The sequence below is a fragment of the Tachyglossus aculeatus genome, chromosome 2, assembly GCF_015852505.1.
Source record: "Tachyglossus aculeatus isolate mTacAcu1 chromosome 2, mTacAcu1.pri, whole genome shotgun sequence".
NCBI classification, from domain to species: domain Eukaryota; kingdom Metazoa; phylum Chordata; class Mammalia; order Monotremata; family Tachyglossidae; genus Tachyglossus; species Tachyglossus aculeatus.
Window position 1 is genome coordinate 5,170,231 of NC_052067.1, and position 27,936 is coordinate 5,198,166.

The following is a 27,936-nucleotide window of genomic DNA, read 5'->3' on the forward strand; positions in this document are numbered from 1 at the left end:
AATATGTACAAACATATATACATATTCATTCATTCAATCATCTTTATTGAGCGCTTACTGTGTGCAGAGCACTGTACTAAGCCCTTGGGAAGTACAAGTTGGCAACATCTAGAGACGGTCCCTACTCAACAGCGGGCTCACAGTCTAGAAGGGGGAGACAGAGAACAAAACAAAACGTATTAACAAAGTAAAATAAATAGAATAAATATGTACAAGTAAAATAAATACATAAATGGAGTAATAAATATGTACAAACATATATACATATATATATAAATAGAGTAATAATTATGTACAATAAATAAATGTACAATGTACATAGAGTAATAAATATGTACAAACACATATACATATATATATGTATATATACATATACATATACGTATACATATATATATGTATGTACATATATACATACATATATATGTATATAAACATATACATGTACATATACGTATATGCATATATGTGTATGTACATATATACATATACATATATATGTATATGTATAACTGAAGTGGTATGGCCGAGGTCACACAGCAGACAACTTGTGGAGCTGGGATATATAGTAAGATCTTAACAAATACCACAATTATTGTTATTATTAGAAAGCAATAGCGATATATGAGAACATCACTGTTGGGTAGGGACCGTCTCTATATGTTGCCAACTTGTACTTCCCCAGCGCTTAGTACAGTGCTCTGCACACAGTAAGTGCTCAATAAATACGATTGAATGAATGTATACAGGTGCTGAGGGGAGGGGAAGGAGGTAAGGCAGTGGGATGGGGAGGAGGAGGAGAGGGAGAGGAAGGAGGGGGCTCAGTCTGGGGCTCAGTAGTTTGTCTACTAACTCCAATTTACTCTCCCAAGTGCTCCGTACAGTGCTTTGCACACAGCAATCGCTCCAGGAATTCCACTGACTGGCACCGCTATTTATCCAAACAATCACAATCACTGACAGGGGAAGCAGCGTGGCTCAGTGGAAAGAGCCCGGGCTTTGGAGCCAGAGGTCTTGGGTTCAAATCCCGGCTCTGCCACTCGTCAGCTGTGTGACTTTGGGCAAGTCACTTCACTTCTCTGGGCCTCAGTTCCCTCATCTGTCAAATGGGGATGAAGACTGTGAGCCCCACGTGGGACAACCTGATCACCTTGTATCTACCCCAGCGCTTAGAACAGTGCTTGGTACATAGTAAGCGCTTAACAAATACCAACATTATTATTATTATTATTATTATTATTATTATTATTACTAAGCAACTACTGTGTGCAGAGCAGAAGTGGAGGAGCTGGGACTGGAACCCACATCCTCTGATGTCTGAGCTCGTGCTCTTTCCATGAAGCCATGCTGCTTCTCTAAGGCTAACAGCCTGTACCAGGTTCCCTCCTGAGCAGTTATGATGAGATCAATCAATCTATCAATCAATCAATCAATTGTATTTATTGAGCACTTACTGTGTGCAGAGCACTGTACTAAGCACTTGGGAAGTACAAGTTGGCAACATAATCATTAATCATTATTATTAATCATTAGATCATTAACGGGAAGCAGTGCAGCCTAGTGGAAAGGGCCCGGCCCTGGGAGTCTAGGACGTGAATTCGAATCTTCGCTCTTCAGCTTGTCTGCCGTGTGACCTTGGGTGAGTCACCTCACTTCTCTGTGCCTCGGCGACCTCATATGTAAAATGGGGATTCAAGCTGTGAGCCCCATGATGTGACATAGACTGAGTTCAGCCTAATTAATTTGTATTCATTCATTCATTCATTCAATCGTATTTATTGAGCGCTTACTGTGTGCAGAGCACTGTACTAAGCGCTTGGGAAATACAAGTTGGCAACATATAGAGAAGGTCCCTACCCAACAGCGGGCTCACAGTCTAGAAGGGGGAGACAGAGAACAAAACAAAACATATTAACAAAATAAAATAAATAGAATAAATATGTACAAATAAAATAAATAAATAGAGTAATAAATCCGTACAAACATATATACATATATACAGGTGCTGTGGGGAGGGGAAGGAGGTAAGGCGGGGGGATGAGAGGGTGGAGGGGGAGAGGAAGGAGGGGGGGTTATATTGTTATAGTATGCTTTCCAGACCAGAGTACAGTGCTCTGCTCACAGTAAGTACTCAATAAATACTCGTGATTGATTGATTGACTGACAGAGAGGCAGTGCATGACAAGTGTTTGCGTGTCCAGATTTCCCATTTGCCCTAATAGACCACCTTAATCTGAGAGGAAACTTAAATCCACTCCTGCTCTAGTCCAGTTCCGTAAAATAATAAGAAGAACAATAACTGTGGTAGTTGTTAAACACTTACTATGTGCCAGGTACTGTACTAAGTACTGGGACAGATACAGACAAATTGGGTTGGACACAGTCCTGGTCCCACATGGGGTTCACAGTCTTAATCCACCATTTTACAGAAAAGGGAACGGAGGCCCAGAGAAATGAAGTGATTAGCCCGAGGTCACACGGCAGACAAGCGGAAGAGCCGGTATTAGAACCAAGGAACTCTATTTATTTATTTATTTTATTTGTAAATATTAATTCTATTCATTTTATTTTGTTAATTTGTTTTGTTGTCTGTCTCCCCATTCTAGCCCGTGAGCCCACTATGAGAAGCCCACCTGTGAGAAGCAGCGTGGCTCAGTGGAAAGAGCCCGGGCTTTGGAGTCAGAGGTCTTGGGTTCGAATCCCGGCTCCGCCACATGTCTGCTGTGTGACCTTGGGTAAGTCACTTAACTTCTCTGAGCCTCAGTTACCTCACCTGTAGAATGGGGATTAAGACTGTGAACCCCACATGGGACAACCTGATCACTTTGTATCCCCCCCAGCGCTTAGAACAGTGCTTGGCACATAGTAAGCGCTTAACAAATGCCAACATTATTATTATTATTATTGGGTAGGGACCGTCTCTATACATTGCCAACTTGGACTTCCCAAACGCTAAGTACAGTGCTCTGCACACAGTAAGCGCTCAATAAATACGACTGAATGAATGAATGAATGAATGACTCCCAATCCCGGGCTCTAGACACTAGGACATGCTGTCCTTTCACCCCAGGGGCCCGAGCTACCCTGATGACACTTGCTGAGGTCATCACCACACCCTCGACAGAGAAAACAAAGCCATTTCCCCCAGAAGGTAGAAATGACTGTGATCTAATGCTTGTGAGGCCTGAGGTCTAAACTGTTTTCACGGAGTTCAACCCAGGCTTCTGTGCAGGCTGTGACCGCCCTATGCTTGGCCGACAGCGAGACCTGCATTGTTCAATTTAGGGGATTTTGCTTCCATTTTCTTTGGAAGGATCCCAACTGGAACCTATTTTTATACCCACTTCCTTTTGCTGCCTCTGGGAAGACTTTCCATGCCTAGTTCCCTTCACTCCTTGGCAATGGCCCTGACTGGTTTCTAATTACCGCTTATCGCATTTGTCAGGAACCCCTCAACTCTCGGGGTCTGCCCCTTTCCACGGGCTACGTTGACTCCCAGAGCGGCTTCCAAGAGCCTTTGCGTGTCCCTCGGCCCGGCTCCGAGTTAGGCTGGAAAATCCCGGAAAATCCGGGCACCACCGTCGCAGGGACTCTTGTTGGAGCTATCTATTCTATTTATTTTATTTTGTTAGTACGTTTGGTTTTGTTCTCTGTCTCCCCCTTCTAGACTGTGAGCCCGCTGTTGGGTAGGGACTGTCTCTATGTGTTGCCGACTTGTACTTCCCAAGCGCTTAGTACAGTGCTCTGTACACAGTAAGCGCTCAATAAATACGATTGATTGATTGATTGATTGATTGGCGCAGCGGTGGCTTGGCCTTGCTCGGAACTGGGGGAATCCATTTGAAATCCCTTCTAGACTGTGAGCCCACTGTTGGGTCGGGACCGTCTCTATATGTTGCCAACTTGGACTTCCCAAGCGCTTAGTACAGTGCTCTGCACACAGTAAGCGCTCAATAAATACAATTGATTGATTGAAAGACGCTAGAGAAAACTTTCTAAAAGGAAGAACTTTCAAAGCCTTGCTCTGGACTGGGGGAATCTGTTTGAAAGACGCTAGAGAAACTTTCCTAAAAGGAAGACCTTTCAAGCGGTTCTGCCAGTGACATTTGGAAGGAAATTCAAAACATTTACTAACCTACAAGGGAAGCACTGTGGTCTAGTGGAAAGAGTCTGGTCCTCTGAGTCTATTTATTTATTTATTTATTTTATTTGTACATACTTATTCTATTTATTTTCTTTTGTTAATATGTTTTGTTTTGTTCTCTGTCTCCCCCTTCTAGACTGTGAGCCCACTGTTGGGTAGGGACCGTCTCTATATGTTGCCAACTTGGACTTCCCAAGCGCTTAGTACAGTGCTCTGCACACGGTAAGTGCTCAATAAATACGATTGAATGAATGAATGAATACTCAACCTGACTCTGCCACTTGCGTTGGGCAAGTCAATTCAATCTTCTAGTCTCAGTCTCCTCATCTGTAAAATGGGGATTCAATATCTGTCTCTCTCCCACCAAGACTGTAGGCCCCTTGTGGGACAGGGACTATGTCTGATCAGGTTATCTGGTATTTGCCTGGTGCTTAGTACATTGCTTGGAACAGAGTAAGCACTTAATTCAACTACCGCAATTATCATCATGAGAAGCAGCGTGGCTTGGTGGAAAGAGCACGGGCTTGGGAATCAGAGGATGTGGGTTCTAATCCTGTCTCTGCCACTTGTCTGCTGTGTGACTCTGGGCAAGTCACTTAACTTCTCTGTGCCTCAGTCACCTCATCTGCAAAATGGTGATTTTAGACTGTGAGCCCCACATGGGACAACCTGATGACTTTGTATCTACCCCAGCGCTTAGAACAGTGCTTGGCATATAGTAAGCGCTTAACAAATACCATTATTATTATTATTATTATTATTATTATTAAGATGTCCTCCTTCTCTGTCCAAAGAAACGGAACCAAATTTTTCTCCACTGCCTGGCAAATGCCTTATGAGTCCTGGGTCATAGGCATTGGATCATGGAAACGTCAGGATTAATTCCCATCTACAGCCCGGGCTGGGGAGTCAGAGGTCGTGGGTTTTAATCCCGGCTCCGCCACTTGTCAGCTGTGTGACTTTGGGCAAGTCACTTAACTTCTCTGGGCCTCAGTTACCTCACCTGAAAAATGGGGATAGAGAATGTGCACCCCACATGGGACAACCTGATGACCTTGTATCTCCCCCAGCACTTCGAACAGTGATTGGCATATAGTAAGTGCTTAACACATACCATAATTATTACTATTATCTGTACATTTTCTCTCAGCATTCTACACACAATAAGCATTTAATAAATACAATTATTGCTATTACTACCTGGGCATTCTCTCTCAGCACTCTACACACAATAAACAGTTAATAAGTACAATTATTACTATTACTACCTGGGCATTCTCTCTCCGCACTCTACACACAATAAGCAGTTAATAAGTACAGTCATTTCTATTACTACCTATGTATTCTCCCTCCGTGCTCTACAAATAATAAGCAGTTAATGCATACAATTATTTCTAGTATTACCTGTGAATTCTCTCCCTGTGTTCTTTCCTGAGAACTGTAAATAAATACAATTACTACTACTACTATCTGGGCATTCTCTCTCAGCACTCTACCTACAATAAGCAGTTAATAAATACAATTATTTACATTACTATCTGTGTATTCTCTCTCAGCACTCTACCTACAATAAGCAGTTAATAAATACAATTATTTCTATTATTATCTGTGTTTTCCCTCTCAGCATTCTACACACAATAAGCAGTTAATAAGTACAATTATTTCTATTACTAGCTGTGTGCTCTCTCTCAGCGCTTTACACACAATAAGCAGTTAATAAGTACAATTACTACCATTTCTACCTTTGCATTCTCTCTCAACACTCTACATACAATAGCAGTTAATAAGTACAATGACTACTATTACAATCTGTGTAGTCTTACTCAGCACTCTAAAAACAATAAGCAGTTAATACATACAATTACTACTAGTATTACTACTACTACCCAGCCTGGCTCAGTGGAAAGAGCCCGGGCTTTGGAGTCAGAGGTCATGGGTTCAAATCCTGGCTTCTCCAATTGTCGGCTGTGTGACTTTGGGAAAGTCACTTCACTTCTCTGGGCCTCAGTGACCTCATCTGTAAAATGGGGATTAAGACTGTGAGCCCCCCGTGGGACAACCTGATCATCTTGTAACCTCCCCAGCGCTTAGAACAGTGCTTTGCACATAGCAAGTGCTTAACAAATGCCATTATCATTATTATTATTATTATTAATAAGCAGACACATTCCTACAGTGCTTTGCACACAGGAAGCACACAATAAATACGACTGAATGAATGAATAATAATAGTGGTACTTGTTAAGCACTTACTATGTGCGAAGCACTCTTCTAAGAACTGGGGTAGATAGAATAATAATAATAATGATGGCATTTATTAAGCACTTACTATGTTAAAAGCACTGTTCTAAGCGCTGGGAAAGCCAGCCCACTCCGGGTGGGACTCGAACCCACAATCCCTGGCTTAGGAGTTAATAGAAGTTAATAGAATAGAATTAACAGAAGTTAATCAGGTTGGACACAGTCCCTGTCTCACATGGGGCTCACACTCTTAATCCCCATTTTACAGATAAGGTAACTGAGGCCCAGAGACGTGAAGTGACTTGCCCAACATCACACAGCAGACATGTGGTGGAGCTGTCAAAAGGAGACAGGTCTTTTTGATGCCCAGGCCTGAGCTCTATCCACTAAGTCATGCTCAACACACAGTAAGCACTCAATAAATACCACTGATGATCTTATTTCATAGACCATTTCTCCTCTGACACAGGGGATGTGCGCTTGCCAATCCCACATTAAGGGAAATTCAGGCTGTTGTGGTCATCCTGTCCGAGGCCTCATTTTTCTTCCAACAGCGAATTGCGCTGTATTCAGCACATTTGTGAAGCGTTCCTTTTTTTATATATTTGTACACATTTATTACTCTATTTTACTTATACGTATTTACTACTCTATTTTGTTAATGATGTGCATATAGCTATAATTCTATTTATTCTGATGGTTTTGACACCTGTCTATATGTTTTGTTTTGTTGTCTGTCTCCCCCTTCTAGATTGTGAGCCCCTTGTTGGGTAGGGACCGTCTCTATATGGTGCTGACTTGTACTTCCTGAGCGATTAGTACAGTGCTCTGCACACACTAAGCGCTCAATACATACGATTGAATGAATGAATGTATTCAGGCAGACACCCCCCGATGGAAGAATACTTTCTTGCTGTCTTTTTGCTACATCAATCAATCAGTGGAATTTATAGAGCACTTACTATGTGTAATACAGCAAAATTGGCAGACACATTCTAGCAGAAATACAGAACAAAAATTCCTGTTTTCACAGAACTGAGGGCTTCTGTGAATTTTGATGAGAAAATGGGGGCAATAGGCTCTGGGCTGCAGTAGCTGCTCTCCTAATTACCCATTTCAATTAAATAGTAAAGTTCAACGGAGTGGTAAAAGTCTGCATGGAATGCCTACCCAGGCTGATAACCCAAACAGCACCAGGCGGCGAATGGAATGGGCTTCATGGATCATTCAATAAACAGTGGGAGTCCAGGCCACCAGTATCTCACGATTCTTGAGGGACAAATTACTGGGGAACCGGGAGAATGGGGGGCAGATGGGGAACCGCATCGAACTGCTACCACATTTATACAATCACTGATCCCCTCGCTGCCTTGATTACAACTTGAGCCACCTCGCTGACCTCCCAGCCTCCTGTGTCTCCCCACTCCAGTCCACATTTCACTCTGCTACCCGGATCATTTTTCTACAAAAATGCTCAGGACACTTTTCCCCTCTCCTCAAGAACTTCCAGTGGTTGCCCATCCACCTCCTCATCAATCAAAACCTCCTCACCATTGGCTTCAAAGCAGTCAATCACCTTGTCCCCTCCTACCTCACCTTGCTACTCTACTACTCCAACCCAGCCTGCGCACTTCCCTCCATCTCGTCAATCATGGCACTGAATCCTCACCCATGTCCTGCCTCTGGCCTGGAATGCCCTCCCTCCTCTAATCTGACAATGACTCTCCCCCTCTTCAAAGCCTTATTGAAAGCCCATCTCCTCCATCTTCCCTGACTAGGCCCTTCCTGACTCTTCCCCTACTCCCTTCTGCGTCACCCTGAGTCGCTCCCTTTATTCATCCCCCCTCCCAGCCCCACAACACTTAATGTCCAAACTTGTCATTTATTTATTTATATTAATATCAGTTTCCCCTCCAGACTGTAAGCTTGTGGGCAGGGAATGTATCTGTTGTTGTTTTGTACTCTCCCAGGGCTTAATGCAGTGCTCTGCACACAGTAAGCGCTCAGTAATCAAGCGCTTAGTTCAGTGCTCGGCACACAGTAAGCGCTCAATAAATACGATAGAATGAATGAATGAACACGATTGAATGAATGAATGAATGAGTGGCAGGCAAAGGAGAGAGATCAGTCTGAAGTGGCCACAGAACATCTCTGGGAGGTGATGGGAAAAGGGAGGTCACCTGCAGGGTCACAGAAACCAGAGGCAAAGAGATCCAGAGGGAAAAGATCAATAAAAGGTGTCAGAGAGAAAGGTGGAGACCTAAGGAGAAAGGGACCTTATTCATTCCCATAGGAGAAATCATGAAAACATTCCCAGAGGAGAAACCTGCACGGACAGACAGACAGACAGACACAAGCAGGCAAAGGGGAGGAGGCAACGGTTACCTCAGAGTCCCAGTCCCCACGGATGCCCGCCCCATCACACAGACAGACACACAAGCAGGTGAAGGGAAGGAGACAACGGTTACCTCAGAGACCGTCTCTGGGAACGCCTGCCCCATTACCCGGACAGACAGGCAGATGGACAGACAGATAGGAAGACAGAGAGAGACAGACACACAACCAGGTGACGGGGAGGAAGCAACAGTTACCTCAGAACCCCAGTCTCTGGGATTGCCTGCCCCATCACCCAGACAGAAATCAGACAGACAGAGACAGACACACAAGCCGGCAAAGGGGTGGAGGCAACAGTTATCCCAGGACCCTAGTCACTGGGGACGCCTGTCCCGTCACCCAGACAGACAGAGACAGGCAGAGACACAAGCAGGCGAAGGGGAGGAGGCAACAGTTACCTCAGAACCCCAATCTCTGGGGGGACGCCTGTCCCGTCACCCAGACATACAGACAGAGACAGAGACACAAGCAGGCAAAAGGGAGGAGGCAACAGTTACCTCAGAACCCCAGTCTCTGGGAACATCTGTCCTGTCACCCAGACAGATGGACAGACAGAGGCAGAAGCAGACAAAGGGGAGGATGCAATAGTTACCTCAGAACCCCAATCTCTGGGGAAGCCTGTCCCGTCACCCAGACAGGCAGACAGACAGAGGCAGAGACACAAGCAGGCATAGGGGAGGAGGCAACAGTTACCTCAGAACCCCAACCTCTGGGGATGCCTGTCCCATCACCCAGACAGACAGAGGCAGAGACACAAGCAGGTGAAGGGGAGGAGGCAACAGTTACCTCAGAACCCCAGTCTCTGGGACACCTGTCCGGTCACCAAGACAGACAGACAGACAGACAGAGACACAAGCAGGCGAAGGGGAGGAAGCAACAGTTACCTCAGAACCCCAGTCTCTGGGGACGCCTGTTCCATCACTCAGAGAGATGGACAGACAGAGACAGAAGCAGGCAAAAGGGAGAAGGCAACAGTTACGTCAGAACCCCAGTCGCTGGGGATGCCTGTCCCATAACCCAGACAGACAGACAGACAAACAGAGGCAGAGACATAAGCAGGCATAGGGGAGGAGGCAATAGTTACCGCAGAACCCCAATCTCTGGGGACGCCTGTCCCATCACCCAGACAGACAGAGGCAGAGACACAAGCATGCAAAGGGGAGGAGACGACAGTTACCTCAGAACCCCAGTCTCTGGGGACACCTGTCCCATCACCCAGACAGATGGACAGAGACACAAGCAGGCAAAGGCAAGGAGGCAATAGTTACCTCAGAACCCCAATCTCTGGGGACGCCTGTCCCATCACCCAGACAGACAGAGGCAGAGACACAAGCAGGCAAAGGGGAGGAGACGACAGTTACCTCAGAACCCCAGTCTCTGGGGACACCTGTCCCATCACCCAGACAGATGGACAGACAGAGACACAAGCAGGCGAAGGCAAGGAGGCAATAGTTACCTCAGAACCCCAATCTCTGGGGACGCTTGTCCCATCACCCAGACAGACCGAGGCAGATACACAAGCAGGCAAAGGGGAGGAGACGACAGTTACCTCAGAACCCCAGTGTCTGGGGATGCCTGTCCCGTCACCCAGAGAGACAGACAGAGACACAAGCAGGTGAAGGGGAGGAGGCAATAGTTACCTCAGAACCCCAATCTCAGGGGATGCCCTGTCTCGTCACCCAGATAGACAGAGGCAGAGACACAAGCAGGCGAAGGGGAGGAGGCAATAGTTACGTCAGACAGACAGAGAGACGGATAGAGAGACACGAGGAGGCAACGGTTACCTCAGAGCGACCGTGGTCCCACTCCTGTGGGCGCAGGTGACCTCCCGCGTCTGATAGCCGATCCGGATGTCCCAGAACTTGTTCTCCTGCCGGCTCTGCCGGTTGCGGTTCCTCTTCCGCTTGATGAGCTCCCGGGCCTCGGGGTCCCTCAGCGCCTTGTCCCGCTCCCGGTCGCGCGCCTTGGGCCGGGCCTCCCTGCGGGCCCGGCGGGCCTGGCGAGGATGGGGCAGGCCGCAGGCGCTCCAGGGCCCGACGGTCAAGCTGTGGGCGCTCTCCTCCCCGACGCAGGGCTGGGGCCGGCAGGGCTGGACCTCCGTCAGGTTGGGGCAGGCCGAGCCGCCGAACTGGGGGGCGGCCACGACGTGGCGGGTGCGGTGCTGCAGCCCACCCCCGCAGGTCTGGGAGCAGGAGGACCAAGGCGTGAAGGCGGACACCACGCAGTCCTGAGGGCAGGGGATGAGGCAGGCCTGCTCCAGGCGCGGCTGGGGCTCGAAGTACTCGCAGATGGCGTCCTCGGCCGTCCCGCCCGCGCCCGGGGCCCGGGGCTCGCAGGCGATCTCCCGCGTCTGGATCCCCTCCTCCCCCCTGAGGCACTCGGGGGGCTTCTCGGGGCCGCGGGACCCCACGGGGCGGCAGGGGGTCCAGGGCCCCAGCCGCCAGCCGTACAGCTCCTTGTGCCAGTCGCACACGCGGAAGCAGTCCTGCTGGCTGGCGGGCCGCTCGGCCTGCTTGCAGTTGGTCAGCAGGGTGGTCCAGCCCTCGGCGTGGGCGCACCACACGGCCCGCGTCTGGATGCCTCCGGGCCCGCATTCCTCACCCATGCATCTGCCCCACGCACCTAGGAGACACAACGCACCAACGTTAGCCGGCCGGGACACCGGTCCTCCCAGCGTGGATCAATCAATCAATCAATCAATCAATCAATCAATCAATCGTATTTATTGAGCGCTTACTATGTGCACAGCACTGTACTAAGCGCTTGGGAAGTACAAGTTGGCAACACATAGAGACAGTCCCTACCCAACAGTGGGCTCACAGTCTAAAAGGGGGAGACAGAGAACAGAACCAAACATATCAACAAAATAAAATAAATAGGATAGAAATGTACAAGTAAAATAAATAAATAAATAAATAAATAGAGTAATAAATATGTACAACCATATATACATCTATACAGGTGCTGTGGGGAAGGGAAGGAGGTAAGACGGGGGGATGGAGAGGGGGACGAGGGGGAGAGGAAAGAAGGGGCTCAGTCTGGGAAGGCCTCCCGGAGGAGGTGAGCTCTCAGCAGGGCCTTGAAGGGAGGAAGAGAGCTAGCTTGGCGGATGGGCAGAGGGAGGGCATTCCAGGCCCGGGGGATGACGTGGGCCGGGGGTCGATGGCGGGACAGACGAATGGAAAGAGCCCGGGCTTGGGAGTTGGAGGTCACGGGTTCAAATCCCGGCTCCTCCAATTGTCAGCTGTGTGACCTTGGGCAAGTCACTTAACTTCTCTGAACCTCGGTTACCTCATCTGTAAAATGGGGATTCGACTGTGAGCCCCACGTGGGGCAACCTGATCACCTCGTATCCTCCCCAGCGCTTAGAACAGTTCTTTGCACATAGTAAGCGCTTAACAAATGCCATCATTATTATTATTATCCATCCGCCCATCCTTCCATCCAGCCGTGGCACCCGTTGAGTGCTTGCTGCTTGCAGAGCACTGTACTAAGCACTTGGGAGGATCCAGTACAGCAGACCAGCCAGTGAGAAGCAGCGTGGCTCAGTGGAAAGAGCCCGGGCTTTGGAGTCTGAGGTCATGGGTTCGAATCCCGGCTCCGCCAACTGTCAGCTGTGTGACTTTGGGCAAGTCACTTCACTTCTCTGGGCCTCGGTTACCTCATCTGGAAAATGGGGATTAAGACTGTGAGCCCCCCGTGGGACAACCTCATCACCTTGTATCCCCCCAGCGCTTAGAACAGTGCTTTGCACATAGTGAGTGCTTAATAAATACCATCATTATTATTATTATTAAAAAGAGCCCAGACCTGGGAGTCTATTCCTGGGAGTCTATGTGGAACCGGGACTGTTTCCAAAGGGCTTATCCGTTTCTATCCCAGCCCTTAGTACAGTGCCTGGCAATAAATAAGTGCTGAACAAGTACCATAAAATTTTAAAAAAGACAAAAAAAGCTCATCACTCCCAGTTTCTCAGAACCAACTTGGCTCCAGCCATCATTGAGAAGAAAAGGGCAATTTCATTCCTCTCTGGGGTGGTAAAGAAGTTTACTTCATTACTTTTTATTCAGTCCAGAGCTATGACTTTCTGGGTTTTGTATATACGCTGCCAGTTAATGAAACATTAAACACAACAAATGAAGGAGGTTTCAGCCCATTTGGAAACCCGGGTGGATTATTTAAGATTAACCAGTGGTTCGCTTGTCCAGGATTTGGGCCAGAAAGTCCAAGGGGCAGATTTTTCTTCTATTTCCCTTCTTCTAGCCCTTTTTTCATCACCGACCCAGTGCCGCCTTCTTGCTTATGTCAACTGGATGGTGCAAGTTCAGCTTCTTCAAAGGTCTTTGCTTCTCCAACCACTAGTTCTCACCTCTGTCCTTATCCCCAGGGCATCCCTCTCTAGCTGTCCTAACGGCCACCTCCAACTCAACATGGGTCCAACCGAAGTTATCGTCACCTCTCCCAGACCTCCTTGTCCTCCTAACTTTCCCCTAACCATCAACATCATCATCTTTCTTGATGCAAAAGTTTGCAATTTTGGTGGCCTTCTCAATTCATTCATTCAAACATATTTATTGAGTGCTTACTGTGTGCAGAGCACTGTACTAACCGCTTGGGAAGTACGAGTTGGCAACATATCGAGACGGTCCCTACCCAACAACGGGACCACAGTCTAAAAGGGGGAGAAAGACAACAAAACAAAACATGTGGACAGGTGTCAAGTCGTAAGAACAAATAGAATTAAAACTAAATGCACATCATTAACAAAATAAATAGAACAGTAAATATGTACAAAAGAATAGTAAATATGCACAAGTACGGTACAACTCCCTGCTACTGTCTTTCAGCTCTCATGTTCAATCTACAGCTGATCTTGGACAAATCACTTCACTTTTGTGTGCCTCAGTTACCTCATCTGTAAAATGGGCCTTAAGACTGTGAGCCCCACCTGGGACATGGACTGTGACTAAATCAATTTGCTTCCCCCAGCGCTTAGTAGAGTGCCTTACACACAGTAAGTGCTTAACAAATACTATTATTATTATTATTATTATTATTATTATTATTATTATTATCACTGGGGTCAAACCTTTCTTTTTTGGCATTGGAATGTATTAAAAAATCTACCAGAAACCAATTCACTGAAGTTGCTCACTCATTCATTCGACCATATTTATTGAGCGCTTACTGTGTGCAAAGCACTGTACTGTACAGTACTCTGTACTGATCATTTTTCATGGGATAAATTTCTGCCCATTTTCAGAAGAAGCTGATTGAAGGTCAGAGAGATTTAAACAAACCAAACAAAAAAAAAAACCCAGATTGATCATGAATCTCCAGCCTGAGAATGTTTCTGAAAAGAGTGAGCAGCCAGTCCCTATTCTAGCGACCCCAAAAGCGCCAACGATCCTCAGGGGTTCAGCCCAGAGTCTGAGCAGGGACTTCACATGCTTAGAAAAAGTAAAATGATTACAAGCAACAAATTCGGGGATGACAAGTGAGAATGCACTCAAATGGGAGCGATTTGGGGATTCCTGGAAAAGCCTTTAAGCCTTACTCATTTCTTCTCAGAAATCCGTCTGCCAGATAGTGAAGGATCGGCAGATTTCACACGTGACGGGAACTTATAAAGACAAAATGTGCTTTTGCTCTCACATCACCCTGATACCCCAGAGGTGAGCCAGACTCTCAGAGTCCTCCCCCAGGAGACCCTGAGGCTGACCCTGATGAAGACAGAATCTGTGACTTCAACCCACAAGGAGTGGATTCTGACTCTCCCTCTCTCCCCAAGCCAAGGAGACAAGTTACATGACACCCTCCAAGTGCAAAACTGTTGAGTTCATGTCTCCCCACACCTCAAAAAAATCAAGCGGTTGCCCATCCACCTCCGCGTCAAAGAGGAAACTCCTCATCGTCGGCTTCAAGCAGTCAATCCTCTTGCCCCCTCCTACCTCACCTCCCTACTCTCTTACTCCAATCCAGGCCCACACATTTTGCTCTTCTAATGCCAATCTACTCACTATATCTCCATCTCATCTATCTCACCACCGACCCTTCGCCCACGTCCTGCCTCTGGCCCAGAACGCCCTCCCTCTTCATATCTGACAGACAACGACTCTCCCCTCCTTCAGAGCCTTATTGAAGGCAAATCTCCTCTAAGAGGCCTTCCCCAACTAAGCCTTCATTTCCTCTTTTTCCACTTCCTTCTCCATCACCCTGACTTGCTCCCTTTATTCATCTCCACTCCCAGCCCCACAGCAACTATGTACATAATCTGTCATTTATTTATTAATATTTCTTTCCCCCTCTATACTGTAATTTCACTATGGGCAGGGGGTGTGTCTGATACATTGATTTATTGTCCTCTCCCAAGTGCTTATTAATAATAATAATAATGATAGCATTTATTAAGCACTTACTATGTGCAAAGCACTGTTCTAAGTGCTGGAGAGGTTACAAGGTGATCAGGTTATCCCACGGGGGGCTCACAGTCTTAATCCCCATTTTACAGGTTAGGTAACTGAGGCGCAGAGAAGTTAAGTGACTTGCCCAAAGTCACACAGCTGACAAGTGGCGGAGCTGGGATTTGAACCCATGACCTCTGACTCCAAAGCCTGTGCTCTTTTCATTGAGCCAGCACTTAACTTCTCTGTGCCTCAGTTCCCTCATCTGTAAAATGGGGATTAAGACTGTGAGCCCCACGTGGGACAACCTGATGCCTTTGTATCCCCCAAGTGCTTAGAACAGTGCTTTGCACATAGTAAGCACTTAACAAATACCATTATTATTATGCTTAACTTGATACCCTCTGATCTCACTGATTTGAATGGAAGAGTTGGTGTTAATCAATATCCTGATCATATCCCTCAATTCCCATGACATCACTTTTGGTACATTCCCTCAATTATGCGATACCTAAAGCACTGTGTTTGGACAGTGGATTCTAATATCGTGGGCATTCAGTGATTGAAAGAGATTCATTCATTCATTCAATCATATTTATTGAGCGCTTACTGTGTGCAGAGCACTGTACTAAGCGCTTGGGAAGTACAAGTTGGTAACATATAGAGACGGTCCCTACCCAACAACGGGCTCACAGTCTATAAGGGGGAGACAGATGCCAGCTGGTAGATAGTAATCCAGCCCAAAGAAACTCCTACACTATTTTGTCTGATTAAGTTTGAATTAGGGCTTCCACGGTTTAGTGCAAAACCCTGGGAGAAAAAAAAATTATATTTAAAATACAAATTGGTTTCAGGTCTCATTTAACTATAGTTCACCTGTTTTTATTTCTAGCCAGCCTTCCGCAGATGAACTGCTTATTGTATTTAACTTCATTCCAAGTGCATTTACATAACCCAGAAAACTGCAGTGCATACGATTTCAGCATGTGAACTGCTCAGAGGGAAAACGAGAAAAGTGGAGTAATTGTGGTATTTATTAAGCGCTTACTATGTGTCCAGAACTGTACTGGGTTGGATACAAGTAAATCAGGTTGGACACAGTCCTCTATCCCACATGGGGTTCACAGTCTTAATCCCCATTTACAGATGAGGAAACTGAGGCCCAGACATGTGTGATTTAGTACAGTACAGTGCTCTGCACACAGTAAGCGCTCAATAAATATGATTGAATGAATGAATGAATGATTTGCCCAAGGTCACACAGCAGACAAGCAGCAGAGCCGGGATTAGAACCCAGATCCTTCTGACTCTAGCCACTAGCCCACGCTGCTTCTGGCCGAGATGGCGATGTGATCCCCAGGGAGCACAAAGCCAACTCCTTCCATGTGCAGATGGCGACACATCTCTCATCACTCAGCTGCACCTTGGGATTACCCGTGCGCTTCCAATTAATAGAATTTCTCATCCAGATGGTATCTTTTCCCCTCCATATGTACCCTCACGCCCCAACCATCCTCTAGATGAAGGATTGCTCTTCGGAGAATGTCTGTTTTATTTGTATAATGAATTCTCCCCAGCACTTAGTACAGTGCTCTGCACACAGTAAGCGCTCAATAAATACGATTGACTGGCTGATTCCTCGGGCACTTTCCGATCATTAGGATTTTTTAAAAAAATCCTTGGCAAACCAAACTGGGTGCCCCCTCCCACCTCACCTCGCTGTTCTCCCACTCCAACTCAGCCCACACGCTTGGCTCCTCTCAAGCCAACCTTCTCACTGTATCTCCGTCTCGTCTATCTCACCGCAGACCTCTCGCCCATCATCATCATCATCAATCGTATTTATTGAGCGCTTACTATGTGCAGAGCACTGTACTAAGCACTTGGGAAGTACAAATTGGCAACATATAGAGACAGTCCCTACCCAACAGTGGGCTCACAGTCTAAAAGCCCATGTCCTGCCTCTCCTCAATCAATCAATCAATCGTATTTATAGAGCACTTACTTTGTGCAGAGCACTGTACTAAACGCTTGGCACTGTACTAAGTGCTTAGCACTGTACTAAGCGCTTTCCAACAGACAATGACTCTTCCCTCCTCAAATCCAACAGACAATGACTCTCCCCCACTTCAAAGCCTTATTGAAGGCCCATCTCCTCCAGTAGGCCTTCCCTGACTAAGCCCCTCCTTTCCTCTTCTCCCACACCCTTCTGCGTCACCCTGACTTCCTCCCTTTATTCATCGAGAAGCAGCGTGGCTCAGTGGAAAGAGCCCGGGCTTTGGGGTCAGAGGTCATGGGGTCAAATCCCGGCTCCACCAACTGCCAGCTGTTTGACTTTGGGCAAGTCACTTAACTTCTCTGGGCCTCAGTTCCCTCGTCTGTAAAATGGGGATTAAGACTGTGAGTCCTGTGTGGAACAACCTCATCATCTTATAACCTCCCCAGAGCTTAGAACGGTGCTTTGCACATAGTAAGCACTTAATAAATGCCATTATCATTATTATTATTATTATCCCCCATCCCAGCCCCACACCACTTACGTCCATAGCTGTCATTTATTTAGCTGTCCCCTGCCCCCCCACCCCCAAGACTGTAAGCTGGTTGAGGGCAGGGAATGTGTCAGTTTATCGTTGTATTATACTCTCCCAAGTAATAATAATAATAATAATGATGGTATTTGTTAAGCGCTTACTATGTGCAAAGCATTCATTCATTCATTCATTCATTCAATCGTATTTATTGAGTGCTTACAGTGTGCACAGCACTGTACTAAGTGCTTGGGAAGTACAAGTTGGCAACAGAGACGGTCCCTACCCAACAGTGGGCTCACAGTCTAGAAGGGGGTGACAGAGAACAAAACAAAACATATTAACAAAATAAAATAGAGTAAATATGTACAAGTAAAATAAATAAATAGAATAATAAATACATACAAACATATATACACTGTTCGAAGCACTGAGGGGGGCCACAAGGTGAACAGGTTGTCCCACGGGGGGCTCACAGTCTTAATCCCCATTTTACAGATGAGGTAACTGAGGCCCAGAGAAGTGAAGTGACTTGCCCAAGGTCACACAGCTGATAAGTGGCGGAGCCAGAATTCGAACCCATGACCTCTGACTCCCGAGCCTGGGCTCTTTCCACTGAGCCACGCTGCTTCTTTATACTTAGTACAGTGCTGGGCACACAGCAAGTAGGTAAGCGGTTAATAAATATGATTGAATGAATGAATGAAAGGCATGCAGATACTCCAGAGGTGCTTATGGAGAGCATCTCAGGGAAACGCCGGTGATGAAAACAGGTTCCACGTGAAGGTGGGGATGACACAGGTGAACTCAGCTGCAAAGTGGACCTCCTCACCCCGCGGTGGGCATTTCTACAAAACCAGAACAATCCAGTGGTGTTTAAAACTTGATACAGCAAGTCGCTTTCCTTCTCTGCGCCTCAGTGACCTCATCTGTAAAATGGGGATTAAGACTGTGAGCCCCACATGGGACATGGACTGTGTCCAACCTGATTAGAGAAGCAGCGTGGCTCAGTGGAAAGAGCACGGGCTTTGGAGTCAGAGGTCATGGCTTTGAATCCCGGCTCCGCCACATGTCTGCTGTGTGAGCTTGGGCAAGTCACTTAACTTCTCTGAGCCTCAGTTACCTCATCTGTAAAATGGGGATTAAGACTGTGAGCCCCACCTGGGACAACTTGATCACCTTGTATCCCCCCACAGTGCTTAGAAGATTGTTCTGCACATAGTAAGTGCTTAACAAATGCCATTATTATCATTATCTTGTACCTACTCCAGTGACTAGTACGGTAGACTGCAAGCTTGTTGTGGGCAGGGAATGTGTCTATTTTTTTATTATTATAGTGTAGTATCCCAAGCACTTAGTGGAGTGCTTTGCACACAGTAAAAGCAGAGAAGCAGTGTGGCTCAGTGGGAAGAGCACAGACTCTGGAGTCAGAGGTCATGGGTTCAAATCCCAGCTCCGCCAATTGCCAGCTGTGTGACTTTGGGCAAGTCATTTAACTTCTCTGGGCCTCAGGTACCTCATCTGCAAAATGGGGATTAAGACTGTGAGCCCCCCCTGGGACAACCTGATCACCTTGTAACCTCCCCAGCGCTTAGAACAGTGCTTTGCACACAGTAAGTGCTTAATACATGGTATCATCAATATTATTATTAGCAATAGACTGTGAGCCCACTGTTGGGTAGGGACTGTCTCTATATGTTGCCAACTTGTACTTCCCAAGTGCTTAGTCCAGTGCTCTGCACACAGTAAGCGCTCAATAAATACGATTGAATGAATGAATGAATTATTATTAGCAAGCAGTCAATAAAGACAACTGAACGAATGGCTGAATGAACATAGTAAGCACTTAGCAAATATCATAAAATATATATAAAAAGAATAACAGGAAGGATAGTTTAAAATATCTCTTTTCTTGTCCCCTCCCAACTCAAATATTCAGACCCACTGGAGTCTAGTTTTCTGTGTAATTCTACCAGACCAAGCTTTCCCCATCTTTCCAGGTCTCCTTAGAATAATGGTATTTGTTAAGAGCTTACTGTATGCCAATGCACTGTGCTAAACACTGGGGCAGATACAAACAAACCAGAGCTGACACAGTCTCTGTCTCATATGGGGTTCAGGGTCTGGATGTGTGTAGACAGAGAAAGACAACCATAACAGTGGGATACAACAACAAACAACAAAGTCAGAGCCCTGGGAGTAAGAAAAACCTGGGTTTGAATCTCAGTTCCACCACTTGTCTGCTGCGGGACCTTGGTCAATTCACTTCACTTCCCTGGGCCTCAGTTCCTTCATCTGTAAAACGGGGATTCAGACTGTGAGCCCCATGTGGGACACGAATCGTGTCCAACCCGATTAGCTTGTATCTACTCCAGTGCTTGGCACATAGTAAGTGCTAAGCAAAGGCCATAAAACACCAAAAAACAAATGAAAAACCAGAGTCAGAAAACCAAAATGTCAACATCAAAACAAGTAAAGGAATGACAACCTTCCCTACTGCAGCACTAAAATCTCAACTCCTTCAGGAAACCTCCCCTATGTATTTACACCTTAATTGTATCAACTCAACACGTTTTCCTCCTCTATCAATCAATCGTAGGTAATTGAGCACTTACTGCGTGAACAGCACTGTAATAAGCGCTTGGGAGAGTACTCTATAATGGAGTTGGTAGACACGTTCCCTGCCAATGACCAACTGACAGTCTAGAGGACGTTCCCTGCTCACTGTGGGCAGGGAAGATTTCCACTAATTCAATCAATCAATCAATCAATCGTATTTATTGAGCACTTACTGTGTGCAGAGCACTGTACTAAGCGCTTGGGAAGTACAAGTCGGCAACACATAGAGACAGTGGGCTCACAGCGGGCTCACAGTCTAGAAGGGGGAGAATTCTGTTGTATTGGGCTCTCCCAAGCGCTCAGTACAGTGGGCTGCACATAGTGAGTGCTCAATAAGTACCATCGATTGATTGATGATGATGTGTGCGTTTTATTCCTAGCCTCAGCATGGACGTCCTCAAGAAATGCTATCAGCAGTATTGTAATTTAGTAAGCACCCTCGCTCAGTAAGTATTGTACTAAAGCAAGTTCCAATCACTGGAATCAAGCAATGAAAACTCAGGCAGTGCAAACAATGTACTAAGCATTCCCCTGACTAAAAGACCCACACAATAAAATGTTTGCCTCCTCACTTCCTTCTCTTTTTTCCGCCAAAAAGGTGCCATTTTATTTAAGGGTTGGATTTCTGATTTTCCACTAAAGCTGCCTGTTTGCATATCTCACTCTAAAGTCCAGGTTCACAGAATGGTTCATTATAAAGCCAGAACACTTGGACAATGGCAACTGTGTCTGCAATGAAATTCAATATTGACACGAGCGGTGGAAACTGTTCCCAAGAGCTTGAAAACAGAAGAGCGGTGCGAAAAAAACACCCGGAAATTATGCAAACAGCAGCTTTGTGTTCTTGTTTGCCGGAGAACTTTCAATTGAGCTTTATTTCACCTCTAAAAGTTATGCCCGCATCCTTTAAATAAGCTTGCCTTTCCCTCCTGAATTGGTCATTAAACGGTAAATCTGTATTTGCGAAGTACGAGGGCAATAAACTAACTTACAGATATTTACTTACCTTCAATCTTTTAGTAGCGGGATTGCTGAAGAATATTGAACCAAGCAAATGTGTGACTTGGCTCAGTAGAATAAACTCTATGGCACGGGCCTGGAGTCAGAGGACCTGGGTTCTAATGCTGCCATTCATCACTTGCCTGCAGTGTGACCTTGGACAAGTCTCGTTCCTTCGAGATGCTTCTGTTTTCTCATGTGCAAAGTGGGGATTCAACACTTGCTCTCCCTCCTGCTTAGACTGTGAGCCCCATGTGGGACAAGGAATGGGTCCGATCAGCTTGCGTTGTCTCTACCTCAACGCTCAGTACAGTACTTGGCATGGAGTAAGCATTTAAAACCCACTAAGATTACTGTTCTGTCACTGCTAGCGGACACACTTTGTCCTAGTTTCAAATCAGGCCCTCGGGCTTTCCAGAGCACTGTGATTCATTCATTCGTTCAATCGTATTTATTGAGCGCTTCCTGTGCATAGAGCACTGTACTAAGTGCTTGGGATGTCCAAGTTGGCAACATATAGAGGCGGTCCCTACCCAACAGTGGGCTCACAGTCTAGAAACCATTTACGGTTTTCTCTCGTGCTTTTAGTAACCTACAGGCGCCTGGTAAATACTGATACCAGTTGTTGATAATAGTAATAATTGTTTTTTTTATAATGGCATTCATTAAGCGCTTACTATGTGCAAAGCACTGTTCTAAGTGTTGGGGAGGTTACAATGTGATCAGGTTGTCCCAACGGGGGCTCACAGTCTTAATCCCCATTTTACAGATGAGGTAACTGAGGCCCAGAGAAGTCAAGTGACTTGCCCAAAGTCACACAACTGACAACTGGCGGAGCCGGGATTTGAACCCATGACCTCTGACTCCAAAGCCCGGGCTGTTTCCACTGAGCCACGCTGCTTTTTGTTAAGCGCTTACTCTGTGCCAGGCACTGTACTAAGCGCTGGGATGGATACAAGTAAATATGGTTGGGCTCGGTCCCTGTCCTAAATGGGGCTCACAGTCTTCATCCCCATTTTACAGATGAGGGAACTGAGGCACACAGAGAAGTGACTTGTCCAAGGCCACACAGCAGACAAGTGGCATAGCTGGGATTAGAACTCATGATCTTCTAACTCCCAGGCCCTTGCTCTCTCCACTACGCCACGTTGATGAGACAGTCTCAATCTTTAAAATGTAAAATAATTTATATATTATATATAAAAATAATTTAATATATGTTGCCAACTTGTACTTCCCAAGCACTTAGTACAGTGCTCTGCACACAGTAAGCGCTCAATAAATACGATTGATGATGATGATGATGAGAATAAAATTTATTTATTTTATTTGTACATATTTATTCTATTTATTTTATTTTGTTAATATGTTTTGTTTTGTTCTCTATCTCCCCCTTCTAGACTGTGAGCCCACTGTTGGGTAGGGACCGTCTCTATATGTTGCCAACTTGTACTTCCCAAGCGCTTAGTACAGTGCTCTGCACAGAGTAAGCGCTCAATAAATACGACAATGAATGAATGAATGAATCTTCTGACCTTGTGACATATTCCCACCCTCTCCCATTCCCTTGTGTGCTGCCTTGCCCTAGGATTTGTACCTTTAATCACCCATCCCTCAGCCCCATAGCACTTACACACTTATCTGTAATTTATTTTATTTATTTACATTAACGTCTGCGCCTCCCCCTCCAAACTTACGCAGATATCTGTAACATCTTCTAGACTGTGAGCCCGTTGTTGGGTAGGGATTGCCGAACTGTACTTTCTAAGAGCTTAGTACACTTCTCCGCACACAGTAAGCGCTTAATAAATATGATTGAATGAATGAATTTTGCTTATTTATATTAGCGCCCATCTCCCCCTCCAAACTGTAAGCCCGCTGTGCGCAAAGGGAAGTCTATCAACTCTGCTGGATCGTACTCTCCCAAGCGCTCAGTTCAGTGCTTCTCACATAGTAAGCGCTCAATCAATACCACCGATGGATTAACATACAGATCTTGGGCATTTATGAGCTGCGATTTAGATGCCCCTGGTTGAAGTAATCCAGAATAACGAAGGTTTCTGACAAATAAAAGATTCTCTCTCTCCTCTGAAGAATCCACTGGCCCCCATATGCTACTCTGGTCTCTCTAGACTGTAAGCTTGTTGTGTATCTGTTTTATTATTCTGTCCTCTTTCAAGCACTTAGTACAGTGCCCTGCACACAATAAGCGCTCAATAAATGATTGATTGATGGATTGATTAAGTGTCAGTCTCTGGACACTTAAGGCCAACTGTGATCAACTGAGGCTCTCCGGACTGTAAGCTCCTCATTGACAGGAATTGTGACAACCGTCTTTTTCATACTGTGCTTCGCAAAGCATTTAGTACAGTGCTGCTGTATTACTCTATTTATTTATTTATTTATTTTACTTGTACATATCTAACATATCTATCCTATTTATTTTATTTTGTTAGTATGTTTGGTTTTGTTCTCTGTCTCCCCCTTTTAGACTGTGAGCCCACTGTTGGGTAGGGACTGTCTCTATATGTTGCCAATTTGTACTTCCCAAGCGCTTAGTACAGTGCTCTGCACATAGTAAGCGCTTAATAAATACGATTGATGATGATGATGATGATGCTGAGCATACAGTAAGTGCTCATTAAGTACTACTGATCTATTGATCAACTGAACGATCAATCAATTGATCGATTACAGGCTTGTAACCCCTGACTTACTCTTTGGTGTCTCGTCGGTAGAGATAACTTCACCAAGACCTCAATACGCCCCCGACTTTTCAAAGTGGTGAAAAATAAAAAGCACCTTAGGATCAGTAAAGGAAAAAAAAATCCCTTAATACAATATAGCGTCCTTTTTTTGTTCTCAAACGAACCTTGAAGTTAGATTTCTCAGTCATCTGATTACTGGTATCAGTTAACATAAGTGCTGAGACACTGAACGGCTTCACAAATAGAGTATTACATTTCGGGACTCCTCTGAGATACGATAACTAGTTTCCATGAACCGAGACAGAGAGAAATCGTCTCCGCTCTAGTCATTCAGAGATTAATAGAGCATCCGGTGTCCTTGATTCTGAAACCTCGGTAGGACTGATTTTATTATGAGCAAGTATTAAGGTTAAGAATCAGTTGGATTTTGGGTCCTTGGTCAAATACAGAAAAACCAGACAGCGTCCACGATCTAGTAAAATATGCGATTTCAAATATAAAATGATTTTTAGTGCCCGATAATGGAAAATTCACTGTAGAACTCTCCTGGCCCACTGCGGGTGTCCATGATGTCTTTATGTGGGATATTTTTTATCTTAAACGTCCAGCCTCCCTCGACCTTGGCTCCTGGTGCTGAGTTTTGTGTCTCGGGAACACAGCCAGAATTCCCAGGGATCTGGAAAGGGAATGCATCAGTTGTGAAGGTGGAAGGATGGAAGTCAATATGGGCCCCTGTGGATTTCTGAAAAAGGTTCCAGAGCAGGGACTGTGTCTGTTCACTGTTCTATCATACTCTCCCAAGTGCATAATACGTTATAATGCACACAGAAAGCACTCAATAAATATGATTAAATGAATGAATGATTCCATCACATTACGCTTCACAGCCCTTATAATACCCTCCAACACCCCCCCTCTAGACTGTAAGCTTATTGTGGGAAGGGAATGTGTCCGTTTGTTGTTATATTGTTCTCTCCCAAGCGCTTAGTACAGAGAAGCAGCGTGGCTTAGTGGCAAGAGCCCGGGCTTTGGAGTCAGAGGTCATGGGTTCGAATCCCGGCTCTGCCACATGTCAGCTGTGTGACTTTGGGCAAGTCACTTCACTTCTCTGGGCCTCAGTTCCCTCATCTGGAAAATGGGGATATAATAATAATAATAATAATAATGGCATTTATTAAGCGCTTACTATGTGCAAAGCACTGTTCTAAGAGCTGGGGAGGTTACAAGGCAATCAGGTTGTCCCACAGGGAGCTCACAGTCTTAATCCCCATTTTACAGATGAGGTAACAGAGGCACAGAGAAGTGAAGTGACTTGCCCAAAGTCACACAGCTGACAATGGGCAGAGCCGGGATTTGAACCCGTGACCTCAGGCTCCAAAGCCTGGGCTCTTTCTACTGAGCCACGCCACTTCTCTATGAAGACTGTGAGCCCCACGTGGGACAACCTGATCACCTTGTATCTACTCCAGCGCTTAGAACAGTGCTTTGCACATAGTAAGCATTTAACAAATACCATTATTATTATTATTATTACAGTGCTCTGCGTACAGTAAGCTCAATAAATATGATTCACTGACTGACTGACGGAATAGACATCTGTCACTTCTAGATGGGGTTGAAGCCGCCTATTTTCCAGTGCTTCCAGAGGCCCACCCTAGTGACTAGAGTCGAACCAGTCTGCCTTTGGTGAGATTCAGTCCTGGGGCAGGCTGGAAAAAGGCCTTTTCTAGCCTGAATCGGCCCAGGGCAAATTTGCCTTTAAGCTCTAAATTGACATTAATAATAATAATAATAATAATAATAATAATAATAATAATGGTATTTGTTAACAGTGCAAGGCACTGTTCTAAGTGCTGGGGGGGGGTACAAGGTGATGAGGTTGTCCCATGTGGGGCTCACAGTCTTAATCCCCATTTTACAGATGAGGTAACTGAGGCTCAGAGAAGTTAAGTGACTTGCCCAAGGTCACACAGCAGACGTGGTGGAGCCGGAATTCGAAAGCATGACCTCTGACTCCAAAGCCCATGCTGTTTCCACTAAGCCACGGTGCTTCCCTATTAGAAAGGATGAGAAGCAGCCTGGCCTCACGGAAAGAGCATGGCACTAGGAGTCCGAAGACCTGGATTCTAATCCAGAGAAGAAGCGTGGCTCAGTGGAAAGAGCACGGGCTTTGGAGTCACCAGTCATGGGTTCGAATCCCGGCTCTGCCACGTCTGCTGTGTGACCTTGGGCAACTCACTTAACTTCTCTGAGCCTCAGTTACCTCATCTGTAAAATGAGGATTAAGACTGTGAGCCCCATGTGGGACAACTTGATCACCTTCTGTCACTTAGAACAGTGCTCTGCAAATAGTAAGCACTTCACAAATGCCATTATTGTTATTATTATTATAATCCTGGCTCTGCCACTTGGCTGCTGTGTGATCTAGGACAAGTCACTTAATTTTTCTGTGCCTCAGTTTCCTCAACTGTAAAATGGGGATCCAATACCTGTTCTTCCTTCCACTTAGTCTGTGAGCCCCATTTGGGCCAGGGACTGGGTCCAACCTGATTAACTTCTATCTACTCTAGCACTTAGAACAGTGATTCACACATAGTAAGAGCTTAACAAATACCATAATGATAATAATAATTAGCCTGCATTTCTAACCCATTCAAGTCTCTGCTTGATTCTCAGTCCCTGCTCTATTGTTGTCTCCCATTCCCTTCTTAGCCCAGACTAAGCCAGGAATCACCCTTAGCAGTAGCCCTTGGGAGAGTATTTATTTTTATTAATGTCTTTTCCCTCCCTCTAGACTGTAAGCTCACTATGGGCAGGGAGTGTGTCTGCTAAGTCTATTATACTGTAGTCTCCTAAATGCTCTCCTCATAGTAAGTGCTCAATAAATATCATTGATTGATTGATTGATACAATAGAAGACAGACAGAAGAGAGACCCCAGCACTTAGAACAGTGCCTGGCACATAGTAAGTGCTTAACAAGTACATGATAATGATAATAATGATAGTAATAATAGCAAGAGATTTATTATGATAATAAATAATAATAATAATGATAGTAATAATGATAATAATAATAATGATGGCATTTATTAAGCGCTTACTATGTGCAAAGCACTGTTCTAAGCGCTGGAGTGCTTAGAAAAGCAGCACTAAGCTCTAAGTGCTTAGAGAAGCAGCGTGGCTCAGTGGTAAAGAGCACGGACTTTGGAGTCAGAGGTCATGGGTTCGAATCCTGGCTCCGCCACGTCTGCTGCGTGACCTTGGGCAAGTCACTTAACTTCTCTGAGCCTCAGTTACCTCATCTGTAAAAATGGGGATTAAGACTGTGAACCCCACGTGGGACAACCTGATCACTTTATACCCCCCCAGCGCTTAGAACAGTGCTTTGCACATAGTAAGCGCTTAACAAATGCCAACATTATTATTATAATGATAATAATGATAGTAATAATAGCAAGAGATCAGTGGCAAGAGAAGCAGCATGATAATGGAAAGAGCATGGACTTGGGAATCAGAGATCGTGGGTTCTAATCCCGGCTCTGCCACCTGTCAGCTGCATGACTTTGGGCAAGTCGCTTAATTTCTCTTTGCCTCAGTTACCTCATCTGTAAAATGGGAATTAAGACTGTGAGCCCCACGTGGGACAACCTGATTACCTTGCATCTACCCCAGTGCTTAGAACAGTACTTGTACTTCCTAAGTGCTTATTACACTCAGCACACAGTAAGTGCTCAATAAATACGATTGAATGAATGAATGAATGCTTGGCACATAATAAGCTCTTAACAAATACCATTATTATTATAAATAAGAGAGACAAGGCAAAATGAGCATGTTGGGAGGGTGAAACACACAAGCTGGGATTTAGTGGGAGAGAAGGGAGTGTAAGTAGGGGGAA

At 45.6% G+C, this 27,936-nt stretch overlaps 1 protein-coding gene across 1 annotated transcript in view; it reads right to left on the bottom strand.

The window, feature by feature from the left end:
* The window catches only part of THSD7A (thrombospondin type 1 domain containing 7A), a 329,576-nt gene that overhangs the window by 212,308 nt on the left and 89,332 nt on the right, over nucleotides 1-27,936 (bottom strand). The window contains exon 2 of the mRNA XM_038770315.1: nucleotides 10,564-11,401. Within this exon, the coding sequence (XP_038626243.1) occupies nucleotides 10,564-11,401 (838 nt within the window). The remainder of the gene's footprint in view (nucleotides 1-10,563; nucleotides 11,402-27,936) is intronic.